Source organism: Neolamprologus multifasciatus, chromosome 10 (genome assembly GCF_963576455.1).
Source record: "Neolamprologus multifasciatus chromosome 10, fNeoMul1.2, whole genome shotgun sequence".
Classification (NCBI taxonomy): domain Eukaryota; kingdom Metazoa; phylum Chordata; class Actinopteri; order Cichliformes; family Cichlidae; genus Neolamprologus; species Neolamprologus multifasciatus.
The window spans coordinates 12,225,977-12,246,345 of NC_140448.1; the positions used below are offsets into that span (position 1 = coordinate 12,225,977).

General features: G+C 41.6%; 2 protein-coding genes across 3 annotated transcripts; one reads left to right on the forward strand and one right to left on the reverse strand.

The window, feature by feature from the left end:
* The first annotated feature begins 950 nt into the window (after window positions 1-950).
* slc12a9 (solute carrier family 12 member 9) lies at window positions 951-12,843 on the forward strand. 2 transcript variants are annotated; one of them, XM_085175628.1, is made up of 14 exons: window positions 951-1,240; window positions 2,980-3,217; window positions 3,332-3,466; window positions 3,564-3,701; window positions 3,818-4,117; window positions 4,224-4,331; window positions 6,445-6,556; window positions 6,630-6,787; window positions 6,875-6,957; window positions 7,037-7,161; window positions 8,194-8,386; window positions 8,486-8,660; window positions 10,636-10,782; window positions 10,878-12,843. In XM_085175628.1, the coding sequence occupies exons 2-14, from the start codon at window positions 3,013-3,015 to the stop codon at window positions 11,702-11,704; spliced, it is 2,706 nt and encodes a 901-aa protein (XP_085031754.1). In that variant the 5' UTR covers window positions 951-1,240; window positions 2,980-3,012; the 3' UTR covers window positions 11,705-12,843. The 2 variants fall into 2 exon arrangements, with proteins under 2 accessions (XP_085031754.1, XP_085031753.1); XM_085175627.1 differs by lacking the exon at window positions 951-1,240 and adding an exon at window positions 1,248-1,840.
* A 2-nt stretch (window positions 12,844-12,845) lies between these two features.
* hsd20b2 (hydroxysteroid (20-beta) dehydrogenase 2) lies at window positions 12,846-19,778 on the reverse strand. The gene is made up of 11 exons (XM_085175634.1): window positions 19,393-19,778; window positions 17,961-18,007; window positions 17,442-17,517; window positions 17,255-17,365; window positions 17,096-17,163; window positions 16,946-16,990; window positions 16,811-16,845; window positions 16,637-16,718; window positions 16,435-16,500; window positions 16,074-16,223; window positions 12,846-15,989 (listed from the first exon to the last, which is right to left on the reverse strand). The coding sequence occupies exons 1-11, from the start codon at window positions 19,661-19,663 to the stop codon at window positions 15,867-15,869; spliced, it is 1,074 nt and encodes a 357-aa protein (XP_085031760.1). The 5' UTR covers window positions 19,664-19,778; the 3' UTR covers window positions 12,846-15,866.
* Between the last annotated feature and the right edge of the window lie 591 nt (window positions 19,779-20,369).

Genomic DNA, 20,369 nt, shown 5'->3' on the forward strand with positions numbered 1-20,369 from the left:
AACTCCATTATCTTTGGCATAAAATAATAGATTCAGCTGAAGAAGCTTGAATAAACTGTGTGCTTTTGCACAAGGCTGATAGTAACAAAGTCCCAAAAGATATTCAAAATAGGTTCTTTGCTAAGTGTTCTGTTTTGAGTAAACACAACACTGGCTCATCCCTTGAGCTTGAATGATTCAAAGGTCAATGTTAAGTGGCTTAATAAACAACTGAAAATAAGGGGAAAAGCAGCCAGTGTCCAAAAAGAAAATAATCTTTAAAAGGCCTTCAAAAAACCTGGAGAACCAATCAATACCTTTAAAAAAAATAAATAAATTACAAGACAGACTCCTTGGAAGCAAAAACGAAAGAAATGAGGGACCACTCGAGACTTTTGCACAGCACTGCATGCACTAGAGCCTTCTGCAAACATCTGATCAGCTGTTGATACTGCAGTAGTGCTTCCGAGGGCACATGCTGCATGACATTTCAGTCTGCAGGCTATGCACCCACCGACATTATGCAACTCCCGTACAAACGTTCTCGATTACATCGAGAAGTGGTTTGATTTCCTGGAGTTGAATGGATGGAGATGAATAGATTGATTCTCTTTGGGTTTTATTTTTGTTTTTAATCAAGAAAAACGCCATTATTTGACAGGTTTAGTCGGTGCCCATGTCTGACCAGTAAGTCCTCTTTGATATTTGGTGACCCCTGGAGGGAAGAAATGGCATTGCACTCCAGGATACAGATCGACCTATACTGTGTGCTAAATGAGCCGGTGCTCATACTCAGTACTCAGTACAGGCTGCTCAGAACAGACTGCGATCCAGAGTCATCACCTGCACTGTTCCACACTTATTTAAAGGGACTTATAAAGCCCTGGCGAGGCCACCAGTTGGGGGCGTGGTTTTCTCTGACAAGCAGTACCTTTCCTCATATTTGTAATGTTTTGCCCTCCCCTGTAGGCAGTCACATGAGCAGTGTCAGCTCTCCCGTGACACTTTTTAACAAATAACAGGGGGAACGAGGCGTGCCGCGGTTGTTGTATTATTATTGGGCAGCACATCTTTCGCAGCATCCAACTCTAGGGGAAGCTGATCTCGGTCAGCCAGCCCATTGCTTCCACATTTGTGAGTCTACTGCGCATCTGACCCGAGAGACTTCTCCACACAACTGACACAGGCTCAACCAAACACCCAGCTTCCAAACCAACAAAAGGAGTTCACAAGCAGGAAGTGGTTGAAAGTGTGCCGAGAGGTAAGGTTGACTCTGCTCGGTGTTTTAGCTGGGGTGGGGGAAAGGCACATCACATCACGGGGCGCGTCTCGTGGCAAACATGTTTGATTTTGCCGATTGAACGACAGTTCAGGATCATTTAGATCAGCTGTGTTGTTTACATTATGACGGGATCAGCCGGCCCGAACTTCCTGACCGTCGGGCTTGGGGAGAAATTTACCCAAAATGCACCAGCACACGCATAGTTAAGCTTTTGCCCCGATTTACCCTTCTCTGGAGATGTAAAGTTTTTATGCTCCAGTTGCTCCACCCTCATCCAACGTACATGTGACGTAGGCGGTGATTTATTTTACCTACCTACATGTTTATAAAAATAGGGTCCGGGGACCCAGGGGGGCCTATAATTCCCGATAGACTGAATCGTGGTTTTCGTCATCATCATCATTTATCATCGTAAACATCAGCACAGTGCGTCACTAACAGCATCTTGCAGAGCATGAGCCATAATGCCCGTTTCAGCATCAACTAGAATACAGGAACTCACAAACTGATGCATGTGGCTATCTCTGAATGCTTAACTTCCCTTTTATAACCACCAAGAAGTCGTTTGTCATGATGGGGGTGAGCCTATGTAATTACGAAAGACTTGCAACTAACACAAAACAAATAGCAGCTGAGAAGCTCTGTGAATTCAAGTGCCTTTCTGACGCTTTCTTTAGTTCATGTCTCAAATGAGACAAAGAAAAACATCAGATGACCTCATGTGAGCAGGTGACACCAATAAGTGTTTGCCCTTTTTTGTTGTTATCCTTGAGAAATAGATCTAAATTAACTGTCTAATAACTAATCCAATATTTAACAGATAGTATCATTGACATCAATCAGTTGCTAGCTGGAACCCTCTATAATAATTTGGAGAAAATGTACCTGGCATGTTCAGTCAAGCTCTGTTGTGTATGACTTAGGTGGCAGTCTGGGTTTCCTATCATGTGATTTCTGTAGCTGAGCTAATAGCTTTCAGAAAGCTGCTCTGCTGGTTCAGTGATGAAAAATGTCTCCTTGAGGAACAATTACAAAGCGAATGCTGAGAGGAACAAAACATGCAAGGCCACCTGGTTGCTGCTCAGCTGAGGTGGCTGCTGTTTTTTTTCTCTCTCCTGCATGTCAAAACAGACAAGCAGCTGTGAATCAGGTGACTACAAATACCGACCTGAAGTGTGAGCAGGAACTTCATAATGAAGTTTGCTATAAACTTGGCCTGCAGATTCTTTCTGCAGCGTGTGAGCGTTTGATCGTGATGATAAAGAAAAAAACTAAAGTACTTACTTTTAAACCAGCTAATTCTCAGCTGGTGAAGAGTAACTACTTGATCAGGGCCTGTAAGTATTTATAAGACGTTCTAGGGCATTTGCTGTTGTTTCACATGATGATCACTTGTTTTTAGGAGGCACTGAAAGGGGCGAGGAGGCAAATTCTCAGCGTGATTTCAAAACTGTGTGAAAATGAAGTTCCTGTTGACCGTGCCACGCCCTTTAGCCTGCAGGCTTTCATATGTCCAAGTCAACAAAAGGAGAATGGGAGATAAGTGAGAGATAAATTGGGCTTAACAAATGACAGCAATCTGTGTTGTGCACAAGGTAGAAGTGACTCAGGCCATCAACTCCAAGTTCAGCTGCTGCCTACCTGAATCAGATTAAACTCTGTAGAACTGCTTCAAAATGGTTTTAAAACGGTCTCTATTGGTTTCTTTTCTTCCACAGGAGCAGGCTAAGCAGAACCTCTTCTCTGCAGCCATGTCAAACGAACGCACGCCCCTGATCACCTCAGGGGTGTGCGGTCTGAATGTGACTGCAGCGGTATGTGGCACGGATACGGACCCCACCCAAGAATCCAGCTCCGGGACGCCAAATCAGAATCCTCGAAAATTGAACACGTTTTTCGGTGTTATGGTGCCAACCGTCCTCTCAATGTTCAGCATTGTGCTATTTCTGAGAACAGGTGAGAGGCGCATGTTTGAACAGATTAAAAAAAAAAAGCCACACTTGGCATGTTTTTAATGGCTCACGTCATTGTGCTGTAGTGACTCACATGGTGTGTTCTCCTTGTTTGCAGGGTTTGTGGTTGGTCATGCGGGCCTGTTGCAGGCTCTTTTGATGGTGGTTGTAGCCTACACCATCATATCTCTTACGATACTGTCCATCTGTGCTATTTCCACCAATGGTGCGATACAGGGCGGTGGAGCGTATTGTATCCTTACAGACCAAACTGTTTCAAACTTCTTTTTTTAATGTATTCTTTGCCACAGTTTCAGGTGAACCATAAGCCTTAACAAAAACACGATCAGACATGATAAGCCGGTCTCTGGGACCCGAGTTTGGAGGAAGTATTGGTTTAATGTTCTTTCTAGCAAAAATCTTTGCATGTGGAGGCTATGTTCTAGGTCTCGTAGAAGCCATACTTGATGTATTTGGTGCAGATCCCGGTAAGGTCCTACTCGTATTTTGTTTCACTATATATATATTTTTTCCATTAAATGATCTAGTTCATTTACTTCATCCCGTCCTGCATAAGTTTTCTGCCTGATTTTTTTCTTTTTAGACTCTGTGTCCACGGGCGTGCGGGTGCTTTCCCAGGGTTACTGGTACACAGTGTTGTATTCTTCAGTAATCCTTCTGCTGTGTCTGCTTGTGTGTCTGGTGGGCGCCCACATCTACTCCCGCACCGCCTTCGTCATCCTGTTGGTGGTCACTGTATCGCTGCTGTCCGTCTTCATCAGTTCTGTAGCAGTCAAACCTCAAGAATTCAACATTACCCACCACGGACCTAGCAACCAGACCCTCCATTACAACGCCAGCTACACGGGTTTTAGCGCCACCACACTGAAGAACAACCTGGGCCGTAAGTATAGATGGGCCACAAGTGTTAATGCTTGTAAGGACAGGGAAGCATCTATTTAAGGTCTGAGGTTGCTGAGGTTCCTCTTTTTTTTCCCCTTTCTCTCTAGCTGGTTACTCGTTGGACTACAGCACCAACTCTGTCATGTCTTTTGCCACCGTGTTTGCTGTCATGTTCACCAGCTGCACAGGAATCATGGCTGGAGCCAACATGTCAGGTGAAAATTTGTTGGGGGTGACGGTGCTACTAGCGATATTTTTAAATACTTTCCTTTTTCTTGAACATTTACGTCTTTTTGATTATTTGAACGACATTTCAGAGGCAGATATTGCAGTTTCTACCAAAATCTAGTGGTAGATTTAAAAGCAGAACTTTCACTTCCTGTTATCGTTTCTTATATTATCTTGCGTTACCGCAATACCCAAAAGATCTTTGTGACTGTTTTCTCAAGGTCTGCTCATGGTGCATTATGCACTGCGCAGAGGTCTTGAGTCATCCCTCATTTCTTTATATTTTGTAAGGAAAAATTTTAAATGCATGGAATAATTTATTGAAAAGTGCAAAGATACATGAAAATATGAGAGGAAAAGACAAAAACAGAGTCTAACAAGCTTGAAAGTCAATATTTGGTGTGTTCAACTTTATTCTTTAATGCACCCTGTCATGTCTTTAAGTAGTCTTCACTAATAGTTCTCCAGGCTTCTTGAAACACATTCAAAGCTCTTCTTTGGATGTTGGCTGCTTTTTGTTCCATTTTCTGTCAAGATGCTTCGATTGATCATGACTGATCGTGCTCCACTGTGTGGTTTTTCTGTCCAGGTAGTTTTTTTTTCTGCATTGGTAGTGTGTTTGCAAACTGATGACATTCATAATTTCATCAATTTTAGCAAGGTCTCTGACACCACTGACTGAAATGGAGTGCAGAACCTTGACAGAGCCTCCACTGTGTTTCACAGATGGCTGTAAATATCCCTGACCTCCTCTGTACATATTTCCTTTTCTCTTAAGAATTCCTTGATAGCCATCCTTTCACAGAGATTGTTTCTGATGAAGCTTCAGTGAACAGTTTATGGATCAACTGGTGGACGAGATTTATTTCTCAGTTCTCTGTCAGGCCTTAGCTCGACCTTTTCCCGTTTCTTAAGGGCATGACTTTCAGATAATATTGTGGATATTTTTTTAAGACCTGGAAACAAGTGGACAAGTAGACGTTTGTTCTTCACTTGTCCAGGTTCCAAATAGTTTTTAAGGACACGCTGCACACTAAGCTGACATGTGTCAAGTTTTCAGCTGATAGCTCTTTGGGAATTATGTAAATATTTAAAAAATACTTTTTTGTATTTATCAAACTTTGTTATCTTTTCTTAAGAAATGGCAACAAATGATGTCTGTGAAGGTTCTCAGTCATCCAGGTCATCGTAGTCTAAGGAGCTTGGAAAGAAAAGCGTCTAGACTTCTTTAAGTTGCTTGAAGACGTTTCACCTCTCATCCGAGAAGCTTCTTCAGTTCTAAGGTCAAATGATGGAGAGTCACAGATTTAAACCCAGTGGGAGTTTCCCCCCAAAGAGGGACAAAGGACCCCCTGATGATCACATGAGCCGAGGTGTGAAAACGGTTGTGGGTCACAATCAGCCAGGGTTTCTGGTGAGCTCATTGTAAAACCTGGCCCCACCCTATCATGTGATTTCCTGAGGTCAGATGGCCCAGGATGTGAGTGGGCGTTAAGGCGTCTGGGAAGGGTTCTCAAAACTGGATTATAGATGGCAGACAGTTGGTGTCGTAAACCACTGGGACTCTCCACCATTTGACCCTTAGAACTGAAGACGCTTCTCGGATGAGAGGTGAAACGTCTTCAAGCAACTTAAAGAAGTCCAGACGCTTTTCTTTCCAAGCTCCTTAGACAGCAACAAATGATGTGTTTTTGCAACACGCTGCTGGTAACAAAGTGCCTAAAGGTACAATTTAAAATTGGTTCTTTGCTAAGTTGTCTGTTTTGTGTAAACGCAACACTGGTTCATCCCTTGAGTTAGGTGTCTTTTAGGTGTCAGTGTGAAGTGGCTTATGAAAGACATTCTTCTGGAGATTGTCAGGTGCAATTACTGGAGTGTAAATGAGTGAAGAAGCGGCCAATTCAAAACTTCAAAAGCTCTTTCGAAAGCCTGGAGAACTATTCCTTAAGACATAATAGTCTGGCTCCTTATCAGAGAAGTATAAAGAATCGGTGGTGGCTCAAGAACTTTGCACAATACTGTATGAACATGCAAAAATTGGTCTCATGTACATAAACATGCACTTCATGACAGCAGCTCTTACTCCACTCATCTCTGCAGGGGAGCTAAAGAATCCGAGTGTTGCAATCCCTAAAGGCACCATCATAGCTGTCAGTTACACTTTCATCGTCTACGTCCTGCTCTTCCTCATGATCAGCGCTACCTGCGACAGGTCGGAAATGGCTTATCAAATATAAATGACATACAAATAAGTTTGAGTTATGATAACAATTATATTTCTTTAGGACCCTGTTGATTCAAGATTATGGCTTCTTGCAACGGATCAACTTATGGCCACCATTTGTCACTATTGGGATATACTGCGCCTCACTGTCAGCAGCGATGTGTGCCATGATCGGAGCGTCCCGTATCCTGCATGCTCTTGCTCTAGATCACCTCTTTGGTAAGGCTCATCCTTTTTTTTTTTTTTTTTTTTTTTTTTATACTTCTTATGGAATTAATTATGAAACTTTAATGGTTTTCCCCAAAGGCTTGCCATTAGCCCCAGCTGCCATCACATCAGCTTCAGGAAATCCTTGGGTGGCGGTGCTGTTCACCTGGGGCCTGACACAGGTGAGTTCCTGCAGCCCGCAGGTCCCTGTTTTTGAAATTGGAACTGGTTGACTAACCTGTAGTTTGTGGCTTGTTGCAGTGCGTGGTGTTTGCAGGGGAGCTCAATGCGATAGCAGGTTTGGTGACTGTTTTCTACTTACTTGCCTACGCTGCAGTTGACTTGGCCTGTTTGGCGCTTGAGTGGGCATCAGCTCCAAATTTCAGGTAATGAGCACAGACTGTATATTAAAGATGGCTGTAGCCTCTGGGTTAAAAAAAAAATGGAGCCAATGGACGAATGCTTTAAACTAGGATTTTTTAAAGGTTAACTCGTATGGACCCAAAACCTGACTTTATGTGCAAGTTAGCATAGTGTTCATGTTATAAAATGTAGCCCTGTTTAGTGTAAAACAGCTGATAAAGCACTATATGTGTAAAAAGTTGCTACCACACTATCATGCTGTGCCCAGTGCTTTTTGATTCAGAGCCACACCTTGCTTGTGATGTCTAGTTTCAAAATATGCACATGTTAATGACTAAAATGCTTAACTCATGCTTAAGGTTTTAAATTCTGCAAAATATCTTAAGTAGAGTCGTAATAAATACTGATCAATCAGTAGTGAAAGAACAATAAAAACTTGTGTGGTGTCTGCTGACCTCTGTCAGTGGCAACTCATTCTTGACATTGTGGAACCTACAATGTCGTCACATTAACAGACAACAGCAAGCTTCCTCATATTAGCATGAATTCAGCGGGAGGATAAGTTGCAGTGAAGCTGCAGCAATAATGTGTCACCGCATTAGCGGATTTTGGTTATAATCTGAATGGTTTCCAGCAAAAGTGAAAAACATTTTAGGGTCTCAAATGTGAGAATTTGTTGCTTTTCTGTATTATCGTGAGGTTATTGTTTAATTGTTTGGAGTCTGTGTTGACAAGAAAGATGTGATGGTAATTTTTCAAAAACGTCTGACATTTTCATAGAACAAATGGCTAATTATTTGATTGTGACCGCAAAGCAGTTGAAAGCACTTAGTAACAGGACTGTAAATATCACAGCCCGAGAGCATTTTAGTCTTTCTGTGCCTACATTTAACATTGTGCTGTGGTACCATGAAAGTGTAATCAATTAATCAATTCTGGAAGGACATAAGAAAACACTTGTTCTGTGACACTACAAAAGCTAAACATATATTGCCATAAAAGTGATATCCATCCACTCCTGCTGTTCATGTCTTGTCTGTGTGTGTGTTTAACAGACCAACCTTCCAGCTCTTTTCCTGGCACACCTGCCTGCTGGGGATTGTAAGCTGTTTGGCCATGATGTTCGTCATCAATCCCGTGTACTCCTCGGGCAGCATCGTGCTCCTCCTACTGCTGCTGCTTTTCCTCCACTACAGATCGCCCACTAGCAGCTGGGGCTACATCAGCCAGGCTCTCATTTTCCACCAGGTTATCTGGACACAGTCACTCGCACTCATACACACAAAGTCCAGCATGCACTACAGTTTCTCAATAGTCTCGCTTCTCTTTGTCTGCTCTGGTTTTTAGGTGCGCAAGTATCTGCTGATGCTGGATGTGAGGAAAGACCACGTGAAGTTCTGGAGGCCGCAGGTGTTGTTGATGGTGGCCAACCCCCGCTCTTCCAGCCAGCTCATCTTGTTTGTAAATCAGCTGAAGAAGGGAGGACTGTATGTGCTGGGTCATGTGCAGCTGGGAGATCTGGGTAATGTTCATTAGGTGGCGTGTTATGGCCGTCTGCAGCTAACAGTATTAAATTACTCTTATCTTTGTGGTTTTGCTTATGACTTAACTGAAGTTGCTGCTGCTGTTGTTTGAAGGCCTCAGATACTCACATTCAGTATCAGTTTTGCACTGTTTGGGTTCTGTGACTAATTCATACCAAAGCATTTTGTTACCTGTAGTGCTGAAACATTGTGTATTTATAGCTAAAACCTACCTTTAGGGCTGCCACAAATGATTATTTTGATAGTTGACTAGTCACAGATTATTTTTGCGATTAGTCGACTAATCAGATCATGCATCCATTGGACGTACAGCATACAGCTTATTGCACCAGCATGCATCTGCTCTTCTATAACTATCATTAGCTTACAGCTTTAAGTGTTTAAGGTATGTACTAACTAAAAATAAAGACAAGATGATAGTTTTTTAAAATTTTATGAAATCTGCAGATTGTTTTGGTGAAGTTTAATAAACTCCTTGCTATCTAAAATATAACAGGACACCGGAGTATATTCTCGAGCATCTCACACTTCTGATAATCAGTTGTCTGCTTGACTTTATTCAGCTGTGTAAAAACTATAACTTTAATCTCAGCCAAACCGATTTACTCCGGAACAAATAAAATACTAAAAAAAAGCCAAGCCATTTTTATCTAAGTGATTTATATATATTTAACCTGAGTAGCGAAAGACGGCGGTGGGTTTGAAAACGATTTGCTGGGAGTCCGGTGTTCTCACGGTTTCTAGTGAGCCTTGCCCCCGGCTAGCTATCGAGCTGGTGGGTAACAGACGTCTCCGAAAACGTCGGAGCACTTTTGAAAATATGTGGCATCTTGATAAACTGAGCAGATATTTGAGGTTTACACAGTTACATTCTCGCCTGAACATATGTTAAATGTTTATTTTGTGACCCAGAAAGAATAATAAGAGTAATATTAAAACTAACTAGCTGCCGCCATTGTTGGAAACTGAGCTGGGCTGCGCTATGAATTCTGGGACAGAGCTACTTCTTCTTCTTCTTCGGGGTTTAACGGCAGCTGGCATCCTTGTACATGCAGTGCTGCCATCTTCTGTTTCAGTCCGTTATTACACTCTTAAATCCTACTACTTATTCCTGCGTCTTTTGTGATCTTACAAAGCTTCAAATGACGTGTCGACTATTAAATCAGTCGTCGACGATTTTGATAGTCGACGTAATCGTGACTAGTCGACTAATCGTGGCAGCCCTACTTGATGTCCTGTGCCTGGAAAGCCTGACGCTATGAATCAACTTGCAGTCATATGAGCTCTGACAGGCCTACCTGATCACACATAACATCATGAAAAGTTTCCTCGTGGGGTCTTAATGTGCAGGAGCTTTTGCACTTGACTTTTTTCCTGTGGCACAGTAGCTTCAAACTGAGGGTTCAGATAGATAATTAGCTCCTTATTGATTTGGCCTTGCGGAACTACATTTCTTTTTATTCAATCCTTAATCCATACTGCCACAATCCACTATCCTGCTGGGGCCTTTCTGCGTGGAGTCTGCATGTTCTCATGTTTGTGTGGGTTAGGTTAACTAAAATGATTATTCTAAATTGCCCATAGGTGCAAATGTGAGTGTGAATGGTTGTCTGTCTCTATGTGCTAGCCCTGCGATAGCCTGGGGACCTGACCAGGGTTTGACTCATCCTGTGGCATCTTGGAGAGGATCCAGCTGAGTTGCTCCAGATGTTTATTTGAGTGTGGATGTGTGTGAATATCAGATAGAAAGCACTTAGACATAGAAAAACATGCTTTTATGAATGGGTGAATGAAACATGTTGCATAAAGCACTTTAAGTGCTTGAGCAGGACAGTGCTGTATAAGAACCAGTCCATTTACCACTCACCATTTCCTTGATGAAATTACATCTATTAAATGAAGCTCTCAGCTTAGTTTTGGTGAATGTATTTTTCTGTCTACTCTGTGTTTTAGACACCTTGCCTTCAGATCCAGTCCAGCAGCAGTACAACTTTTGGATGAGCCTAGTTGATAAACTTGGGGTGAAGGCCTTTGTTGACTTGACACTCTCTCCTACTGTCAGACAGGGAACTCAGCATCTGCTTCGCATCACAGGCCTAGGTAAGCTCATTTTTGTCTCCTCGCTTTTCTGGTGATTACATTCAGTCCAGAGTGTGACATTACTTTTTGTGCTGAATCCTACATTCCTCTAAAAGGTGGCATGAAGCCCAACATGCTGATTTTGGGGTTCTATGACAGCTGCACTCCTGAGGACTTCCTCCTGCAGGACTCTGCCTTCTGCGACACAGCAGTGGAACGAGGAGGCGAGGATGAATTTAATTTTGGGGTTGACCTGCCTTCACTGCAGGCTCATTTCCCCCCCGTCCGGGATGCAGAGAGCCCGCGGTGGCTCGCACCAGAGGAATACGTTGGGATAATTTCTGACGCCATTAAAATGAACAAGAGCGTGTGCCTGGGTCGGTATTTCTTCCAGTTAGAGGGAGAAGATAAAGACAGCAAGGTCGACGGCTCAGAGCGGATTATAGATGTGTGGCCGCTCAACCTGCTCCAGCCGGGCAGCCGTGATTACGAGGACGTGTGCAGCCTCTTTCTGCTGCAGATGGCCTGCGTACTCAACATGTCCAACAAATGGCGGCACGCAAAAATGAGAATTTTCCTCAACGTGGGAACCGCTTCCAGCGACCAGGGATGGATGGTCAACGAAGAGACCTTTCGAGAGCTGCTGAGGAAGCTAAGGATCAGGGCGTCGATAAAGATCGTGCCGTGGGACTCTGTGGTGCAGCACCAGACTCCCACCACAGAGCCAGCACAAGCTCCGTCCGAGAGCTTCTTGTCAGCAGTGAACCACATGTTGATGGAGCACAGCTCGCAAGCTACCGTTCGCTTCCTGTATTTACCTCAACCTCCTTCACACCGCAGCCAGTCACAGGTGTTTCTAGCTCAGCTGGAAGCAGTGACCAATGAATTAGGTCCAACGCTTCTAATTCATGGCGTCACCCCAGTCACGTACACTGACCTCTGAGCATGTGCGGTGATGACTTTTGTTATCGCAGTACGATTTGTCATTGAAATAGTGTCTTATCTCATTGTTCACTTAAATGCGGGTAGCAACTATGGTCAAGTAGCACTTGAGGTCTTTCATTTAAATATGATATTTCCTTATTTTTATATACTTGAACTATTGAACTGGCTTCAACTGAACCAGGAATCGGGAGAATACTTTGCTTTTGTTGATACAACCTTCTTCTTGCATTATCTTCAGGCCTGTCTAAACAAAAACAGGCCAAAGGCTCTTCGTAACAAACGCGCGTGTTGCCCAGGGCATTACATATAGAATATATCTGCCTATCATTTCAGTGATGAAATGCTGAGCTTTGGATTAACAAAAACAAGTGCAGAATAAATTCCTCTAGTTCAGTTTCTAAATGGCATTGTGTTCTTTTCATTTGTACTTTTTTTTGCTGCCTACTTTCGTTCCTTCGCTCTCATGTTTCTGCTGGTTGCTGGACCAAGAGATCCAAAGACGTCTTTTGTTTGGGACTCTGTATCATTCAGATTTGTATTTATTTGTTTTTTTGTTTTTGTTTTTTCATGTCCTCATGCCAATTTATGAATTTTTTTTCCCAGTGATATAAAGGGAATTGTTATAGACTTGACATTAGAATGATACATTTGTTGCTATTATTTGTGTTTATTTAAAAAAAGAAAAAAGTTGATTGGACTTGGTGCTAGCAGAACAGACTCTAAAAGTACTTCAGAAAGGGTTATTTGGTTACGTTGGAGGTGATAAACAATGATAACAATAACGCTGAACAAATATATTTCATATAATCATATTTCAGTCTTTCATAGTGAGGATGATATTTCAGACCAGTAAAGACAAACAAGTTTTCATCACATTTTTACAAAATATTTAAGTAACCATATTTACAACATGAGATGTCACAACACACTGAGTTTGTTGTCACTGCTGAAAAAGCATCAGCGTGTTCTTGTTTGTGCTTGATGAGAACACTTTTGGACTCTTGTGCACTAATATTACTGAAATTACTGCCACGGGCACTGTCTGTTGTCATCTCTGGAGCTGTTACGTAAATTAATATTTTTGTTGTAACCACTTATGTGTTCAAACCACAGAATGTAATAAAAACAGATCAAATCTACATTTCTCACTACTCTTACTGCAGAATAATTCACTCCACCCACGTTAACTTTTCTCATTGTTTTTATACAGTGCTGTAGTTCTTCCACATACTTCACAGCTAAAGATAGAAGTTGTTGTGTTGATGCACTTTTCATCTTAATCTCATTAAAACACAGTTTGCACTCTTGATTGCTCACTTTCCTGATTACTGCATTAGTGTTTTTACTGTAATCCAGGGGTAGGCAACCTTTCTGATGACAAGTGCCATTTAAAATTTCCTCAGAAGTCAGTGTGCCATATGATTGCATTAGCAATAAATTTAATAATGCTCTATATTAACGGTTACACACTATATAGAACCACTTTATAGAATTATATTTGTTTGCAGATGTTGGCAGCTATCAGCGAATAGTTATCAGAAACAAAAAAAGACACTTTTTATCCATAACAGCAAATGAACTGTACAATAGAAAATGCAAATGCTATTTATGGTCTCCTCACAACAATGATAATGTTGTGAGGAGATGCCCTACCTGGCCCCCTGGCAAAACTTTGCTAGACCCGCCCCTGCACAGTTACCAGCTGTCAGCTACATAAAAAAAAAGGATCCTGGTGTTATTTGTCTCTCAGAAACAGTTCATAACTTCCCTTCAACTCATTCATGTCACCTAAAAGGTAAACCTGTTTCTCCATCACCTGCTCAGCTCTGATGATTCAGTAAGGACATCTCCTGGTTTCATCTTCATGTTTCCCTCTCACCAGATATACAAACCGATATCATGACCAGCAGCTTTTACAGCTGTGGCTCCAGCAAACATCAGCTGATACTAGAAATTAATATTAAATACATTCTAACAACAGCTGATCAAGCTTAAACGTGCTGCTGCTGTTTAGCACGACATTCGGCGGTTTCCTCTTTCTGGCGCAAAGTGGGCGATAAACAAACGAGAAAAAAGCCGATCAGCTGGTTTCATGATTGAAGTAGCAACAGGCAAGAGAGGGGGAGAGAATGAGAGAAGAAGAGGCAGCTGTGCAGCGTAACGACAGAATAACTCCAGCTTTGTGTCTTTTTTCATTCTAGCTGAAGTCCGGGACAAACTGTTCCTTTTCACCTCAACACCAAACGAGTAATATTTTCTCTCAATACTGGATGAATAAGTCTTTTTACAGGACGGTTGGCAATTCTACTAACTAACCTTATGAATAAAATAAAGTTCCCTATCAGTAACATCAAAGCACCCACCCAGCTGTATAGAAACTCCGTCATGCTAGCTAGTACGCAGTACGAGTTATTGTAACTGACTGTAAAAGGTTAGCACAACAAAAATAAACTACACCTAAACTTGGTTTATATCTGACCCAGATAGACTGCAGGTCATAACTTCTTACCTGAAGTTCAGTTCACCTGACACTCTGACCGGCGGCCACCTGGGTCTCTCCTCCTGCCTCCCCTTTCTCTCATCCACCTGCTGGCCTCCACCACTTGCTAATGTTACTGAATCTGAGGAAGCACTGCCACAGCCACCACCAAACAACTGAGTTATTTTTACACACCGACCAGCATCTGGCCAATCTACCACCTTTCATTGTTTATACTAGGGATGCACCGATACCGATACTGGTATCGGGTATCGGCCGATACTGTAAAATGTGAGTGTACTCATACTCGTAAAAGTTAACCAATACCATGAACCGATACTAACTTATTTCATTAATCAGAGGGTGGCTTGTCATTTCTGTTGTAGTTTTTTAGATTGGCCACTAGGGGGACATCCCGCGCTAAACAGGCACAGGGTTAGGCGAGTGAAACTGGTGGCTCCAGATAAAAAAGAGAAACTGGAGGCTGCTGTAGCTAGGCTAAACAAAATGTCAGCAGTGTGGACTGGAACAGCCAACTTTAACTCAGGTTTTGGAAAAGCGATGAAAAATGTCAAGAGAAAATCCACGGGCAGTTAAAATAACAGAGGCTCTGACTCATTTTATCGCTCTGGATGACCAGCCAATGCCGGTCGTGGAAAATCAGGGAGATAATGGTGCCAAAACTTTCTGAAGAGGTAAAGACAAGCAGTGTGTGCACATGTCAGTCCTTGGTTTAACGGCACAGTGGACTGATGATCCACGGGCAGATGAGGAGTTTGTTCGTCAATGCCGAATACTTGTGTTATTTTGTTTGTTTGTTTACATTATGGACACTCTGCAATAATTTAAAAGTTTATCTTATTCTCAAACCTAATTTGTATTTATTTTATTCCAAACAGTGTGTTTATTTATTATTCCGAAAGCTCGAGACAGTGCCAATAGTTCAGTGATATTTTGTTAAATTACAATGTGGAGACTCTGCAATAATTTAACAGAAGTGCTTATTTTTCACTTGAAATTTTTTTGTGGTCATTTTTATTAAGATTTTTTTTTTTTTTATCGGCAGAGAATAAAATAAAACCTGTCTTCCAATTCATTGCATGTGTGTGTGTGGTAGAAGTATCGGTTTTTGTACTCAGTATCGGCAAGTACTCAGATCCAAATATCGGTATCATATCGGTTTGAAAAAATTGGTATCGTTGCATCCCTAGTTTATACCATTACAAAGGAAAAAAAAGTCACCGGGCCACCGAGCAAATGCCCGGTATGCCCGACGGCCAGTCCAGCTATGGGCGTGGCATCAGTTAACCCTTTGCTGCCAACTGTGGCACGCATGCCTAGGGTTGCCGACCCCTGCTGTAATCAGTTTACTACTTTTTCATATTTGTATGAAAGAGCAATCAAACTCTCTCAGGCAATGAAATAACCCTTTGATTCAAAGCAAACCAAGCCACATACAAAGTCACACAGATCACTTTTCATCCCTATTCTGAACTTCATCAGGTCGTCTTGACCGTGTCTGCATGCCTAAGGTAAAACGGTGAAACCAGTTTGGTGTCTAAGTGTTAAAACAGTCGTGAATGGGTTTTAATCATCACAGAGTTGAAGTAATTAAGTAATATTTGAGTGATAATTTTCTCCTGCAGAAAAAAAAACAACCTCAATATCAGTGCAGATGGAGTCACATGACTACCCCTCCGTTTTCACCGGTCCAATCGTTTTTCTTGCATGAGCTTCGTAGTTTCCTAATGAGGAATGTCGACATCCGAAGACGGTCCGGCAAGAGTATTGTGAGAAGCGCATTCTGTAGGTTGTTGGAAAAGTGACATGTTAACGTATTGGAGGGGATCATTTCTAAGCGATAACAGTTTCGCACTTTATAACTGACCTGGACTGCGTGTGATAGACAGCCAGTGGTGCAGCTGGAGTGACCCACGGTGTTCAAAGCCTCACGAGCAAACGCTGTAGCGCTCTTCATGAAGCTGTTCACTTTCACATTTTTTGTCATGTTGGTGGACACCAGGAAGGGAGCCACACACTGAGGAGAGATTAAGGGAGTTTGGCTAATGTCTAAAAAGTGCATGACAACCCCCCCTAGTAATAAGCCTCAAAGTAAATGAGGTAAAATCAAAACCTAAATCTAAAATTAGCTTGGTTAGCCAGAGTTATTTGGCTTTTAACTGAAAAAAGAAAGAAAGAAAAGCTGAGCACATGAAATTTTGAAATTTGGCCAGAGTAGCACACTTTACCTGGACAGTAATTCCCTTTGACTTGTACTCTGCATGGAGACACTGAGAGAAGTATGTTACGAAAGTCTGGAATAAAGAAGAAAACAGACAAACCAACAAGTGAGCATCATCAAACCGCGTGCCAGTGAGAAAACATTACAGTGTGACGGGGTCAGCGTGTATCTGAAACAATGAGTGCAAGTACGTCATACTGAAACAGCACCTTGGAGGCAGAGTAAAGCGTCAACAAAGGCTGTGGATGGACACCTGTCATAGACGAGATGTTGATGATCAGCCCCTTTCCTCTGGGTCAAAGATGGAAGGCAGACATCCATTACATCATCCCATACCGTTACTACCTAATAATCACTTTAAATTTGAATGTTTCTGTCTTTACCTTTTAACCATGTCTGGGAGAACCAGTCTGGTCATCTGAATTGAGACAACATAAACTCATTTAGATATCCATCAGTGGTTGTTTATTGGAGAAAGCTGTGAAAATTACTCAGAAATACCCACAAAGACCTCTCACCTGAGGGACTGACAGTATGTTACAGTTGATCACCTGAGTGATTTTCTGGTCAGAAAAACACAGAAAATGAAAAAAGAATTTTTATCAGAAGAAATATATTAAACAGTTCATTAACTTTAGATAATAACATTAAAACACGACAACGCTTACCTGTTCAGCATCTGGTATTTCCAGGAAATAGGCAAAACAGTCAGTACTGGTCATTCCCACATTGTTAACTATGTGGCATAAGGACATGCAAAATTAACAGCTTCAGTAAGTAAGTATGTAAGAAAAAGGCAAGTTGGAAAGTAGGTGGGTATGTATTACCCAGAATTCCAATCTGCAGGCCTTGTAGTTCCTTGGCTATGGCAGGGTAGATACTGTAGCCATGTGTGAAGTCCACTGGGATGGTCTGAGTCTTTCTTCCATACACACCCTCTGATGAAAACAAACAATGTATTTTGGATTATTTTGTCTCAATAGCCGCAGAAAGTAGTATTTTCCTTGAACTCACCGATTTCTTTGGCAACAGTTTGAAGCTTGTTATCACATCTGCTTATTAAAACAATATCCAGGCCTCTTCGTGCCAGCTGGAAGAGAAAAAGAGAGAGTTTGTGGCTGTCACACAACAAGGAGACAAAGTCTATCAAATTGTTTTATAATTCTGAACTTAAAAAACACATTTCTTGGTCTTGGAGTTTACTATCAACAATTTTATTAACTGTGAAAACTCATTTATAAGCTAGCTGTAAAATTTATATTTTTTCACATTGCGTGAACAAAAATATATTTGCAAGAATGATTATCACATCAGCAGCACATCATGAGGCAATATTAATTGCTGCATGACTACACACTACCTAAAACTCCATCGTAATAACGCAACTACATTATAAGATACTGAAATTCACAACTTTCTGTTTTCCGTGAAAAGAAGTGACAAAAGTAACAAAAGAAAGTCTCGGCTACAAAATAGTTGCGTGTGTGTGTGTGTGGGAGAGAAAGCGATTGTTAAGGGGAGCTGATGACTCACCTCAGTGGCATAAGCTTTACCAATACCAGATGTGGCACCGGTGACAACTGCACAGAGGAGAAAGCAGAAAAACGTCAGATCAGTTTTATTTCTTTCAACACTCCTGTCAAACCTAGCAGGAGTTTTAAACATGGATTTGTTGCGGACAAAGATAACGTGTTTTGCTTTCCTTATACAAAAATATATTTTTAAATGTGGATTCAAAGCAGAAACTTCCATTATTTCTGATCAGCAGTATGGCACAACCAGCATTACTGTGAATGTAGTGATAACCAACTAGTAAGATTGCTAGTTGACAGAGGATATCAAAAAGCAGAATAAAAAAAAAAATCAGTATCATGTGATCGGTTTACTGGAATAACAGCAGTCAAAACATGGGCAAAATTGTATCTATTAATAAAAAAGATCCAGTTACAGATTCTCATGTAGAATTAGACTATTTTGTATTTAGTGCAGATAAACATATACCTCAAATGCAACTTTATTTGCATGCCTCATCTCAACGAGTCATTCCAAAGTAACAATATAATTTTAGAAGCATTTAGGAGGAAATGAAACCAACCCAAGAGTAAAAGTTGCAAGTGGAATGTAAGAATGTGATTTCAGAGTATTCAGCCTTGATTCAAATGAACGGAGTGCTGCAGCAGGCCTCTAGTTCTCTGAGAGTTTGCTTCAAATACGTGGAGCATTAAAATTAAAGCTTCTTCTCCTTGTTTAGTTTGTGCTCTGGGGATAGATTGACCTGTCCCAGATAAGCTTAGAGATTTGTGTGGCGGCAAACATAGCAGCAGATAAGACATGTATTTTGACTGCAAACCAGTTAGTTCTATGTAGGGATGCAACGATACCAATTTTTTCAAACCGATACGATACCGATACTTGGAGCTGAGTACTTGCCGATACTGAGTACAAAAACTGATACTTCTACCACACACACACACACACTGCCCATGGATTTTCTCTTGACATTTTTCATCGCTTTTCCAAAACCTGAGTTAAAGTTGGCTGTTCCGGTCCACACTGCTGACATTTTGTTTAGCCTAGCTACAGCAGCCTCCAGTTTCTCTTTTTTTATCTGGAGCCGCCAGTCTCACTTGCCTAACCCTGTGCCTGTTTAGCGCGGGATGTCCCCCTAGTGACCAATCTATAAATATAGTTAAATAAGTTAGTATCGGTTCATGGTATCGGTTAACTTTTACGAGTATGAGTACACACACATTTTACAGTATGGGCCCCGATACCAGTATCGGTATCGGTGCATCCCTAGTTCTATGTAAACCAAAGACACTGTGATGATCTGAGAGTTGGCATGATAAAAATGTTAAGAAAAGAGGTACCATGTCCAGGGCTTTTCAGTCCTGACCCTAAAACCTCCACAGCTGGCACTGTTACATTTGAAGAGTACGCTGTAATTCCTCTTCTTTAACCTTACCTGCCCATTGTCCGTATGTTCTCAAGTCCACTTGCCATTTCGATGATAAAACAAACTCTCTAAATCCACACCAACATCTCCAAGTGATTTTCAGAAGGTAGAAAGTCACAGTCGTTCCTCCAATGATGGCCAGTAGGTCAGCAAACAACATCTTGTTGCAGAGCTCCTTTGCTTCTAGCTCAGAGTACAAAATGCCAAAGAAGTGGCTCAACTGCCAAACTTTGGGCAGTGAAAACTGTTTATCTGTAACGCCTCTCCTCCTCCTCCACATTACTCCACCCCTGATTGAATGCTGCTGCTGTGAAAGGTGACCCTGCTGGACACATATGGCACTAAACCTCCATTACAGACCACTTTTTGGAAGCACACCTAAGCTTTTGAGTCTTTACAGAGTTGCACACTATAATTTCACAATGATATTATTAAGAGTTTGTTCACTTAACATAAAAACATCAAGTTGCAGTTGATCGTAAGCAATCTAAACGACAAGGGAAAGCTCTTAGTTGTAACTGTCATGTCCGATGGCACAAAATGCAAAGTTTTTTGTTAAGACATCTTTCAAACATGTTCCAGTTGTAGTGTTTCTGTTTTTTTTATTTTTGTCTTCAAGCCCAAGCTTACTTTCTCCAATATACAGCTCTTTCTGTAACCCGAGTCCTGTATGGTACGTATAAATGTCAGGATTTCCCTTTAACACGCTGCAGGATGCAGCAGGTTCTAACAGCTATCACATCTGAATCTAATCGTCAAAAGCCTGGTGCCTGGTGTCAGTGCAGATAAAAGCAATAACGTAGTTGTGACAGCTACTGACAGCTGATAAATCTCAGCTGCAGTTACAATCTGTCACCTTTTATTGTCAGTGGAGGCAGTCCTATCCATTCATGCAACAACCAACGTCTGTACACTGATAAACTCAAAATGCTCTCGATAATTGTCTGAGCAACAATACATGTGATAGCCCATAAATGCTACACAAG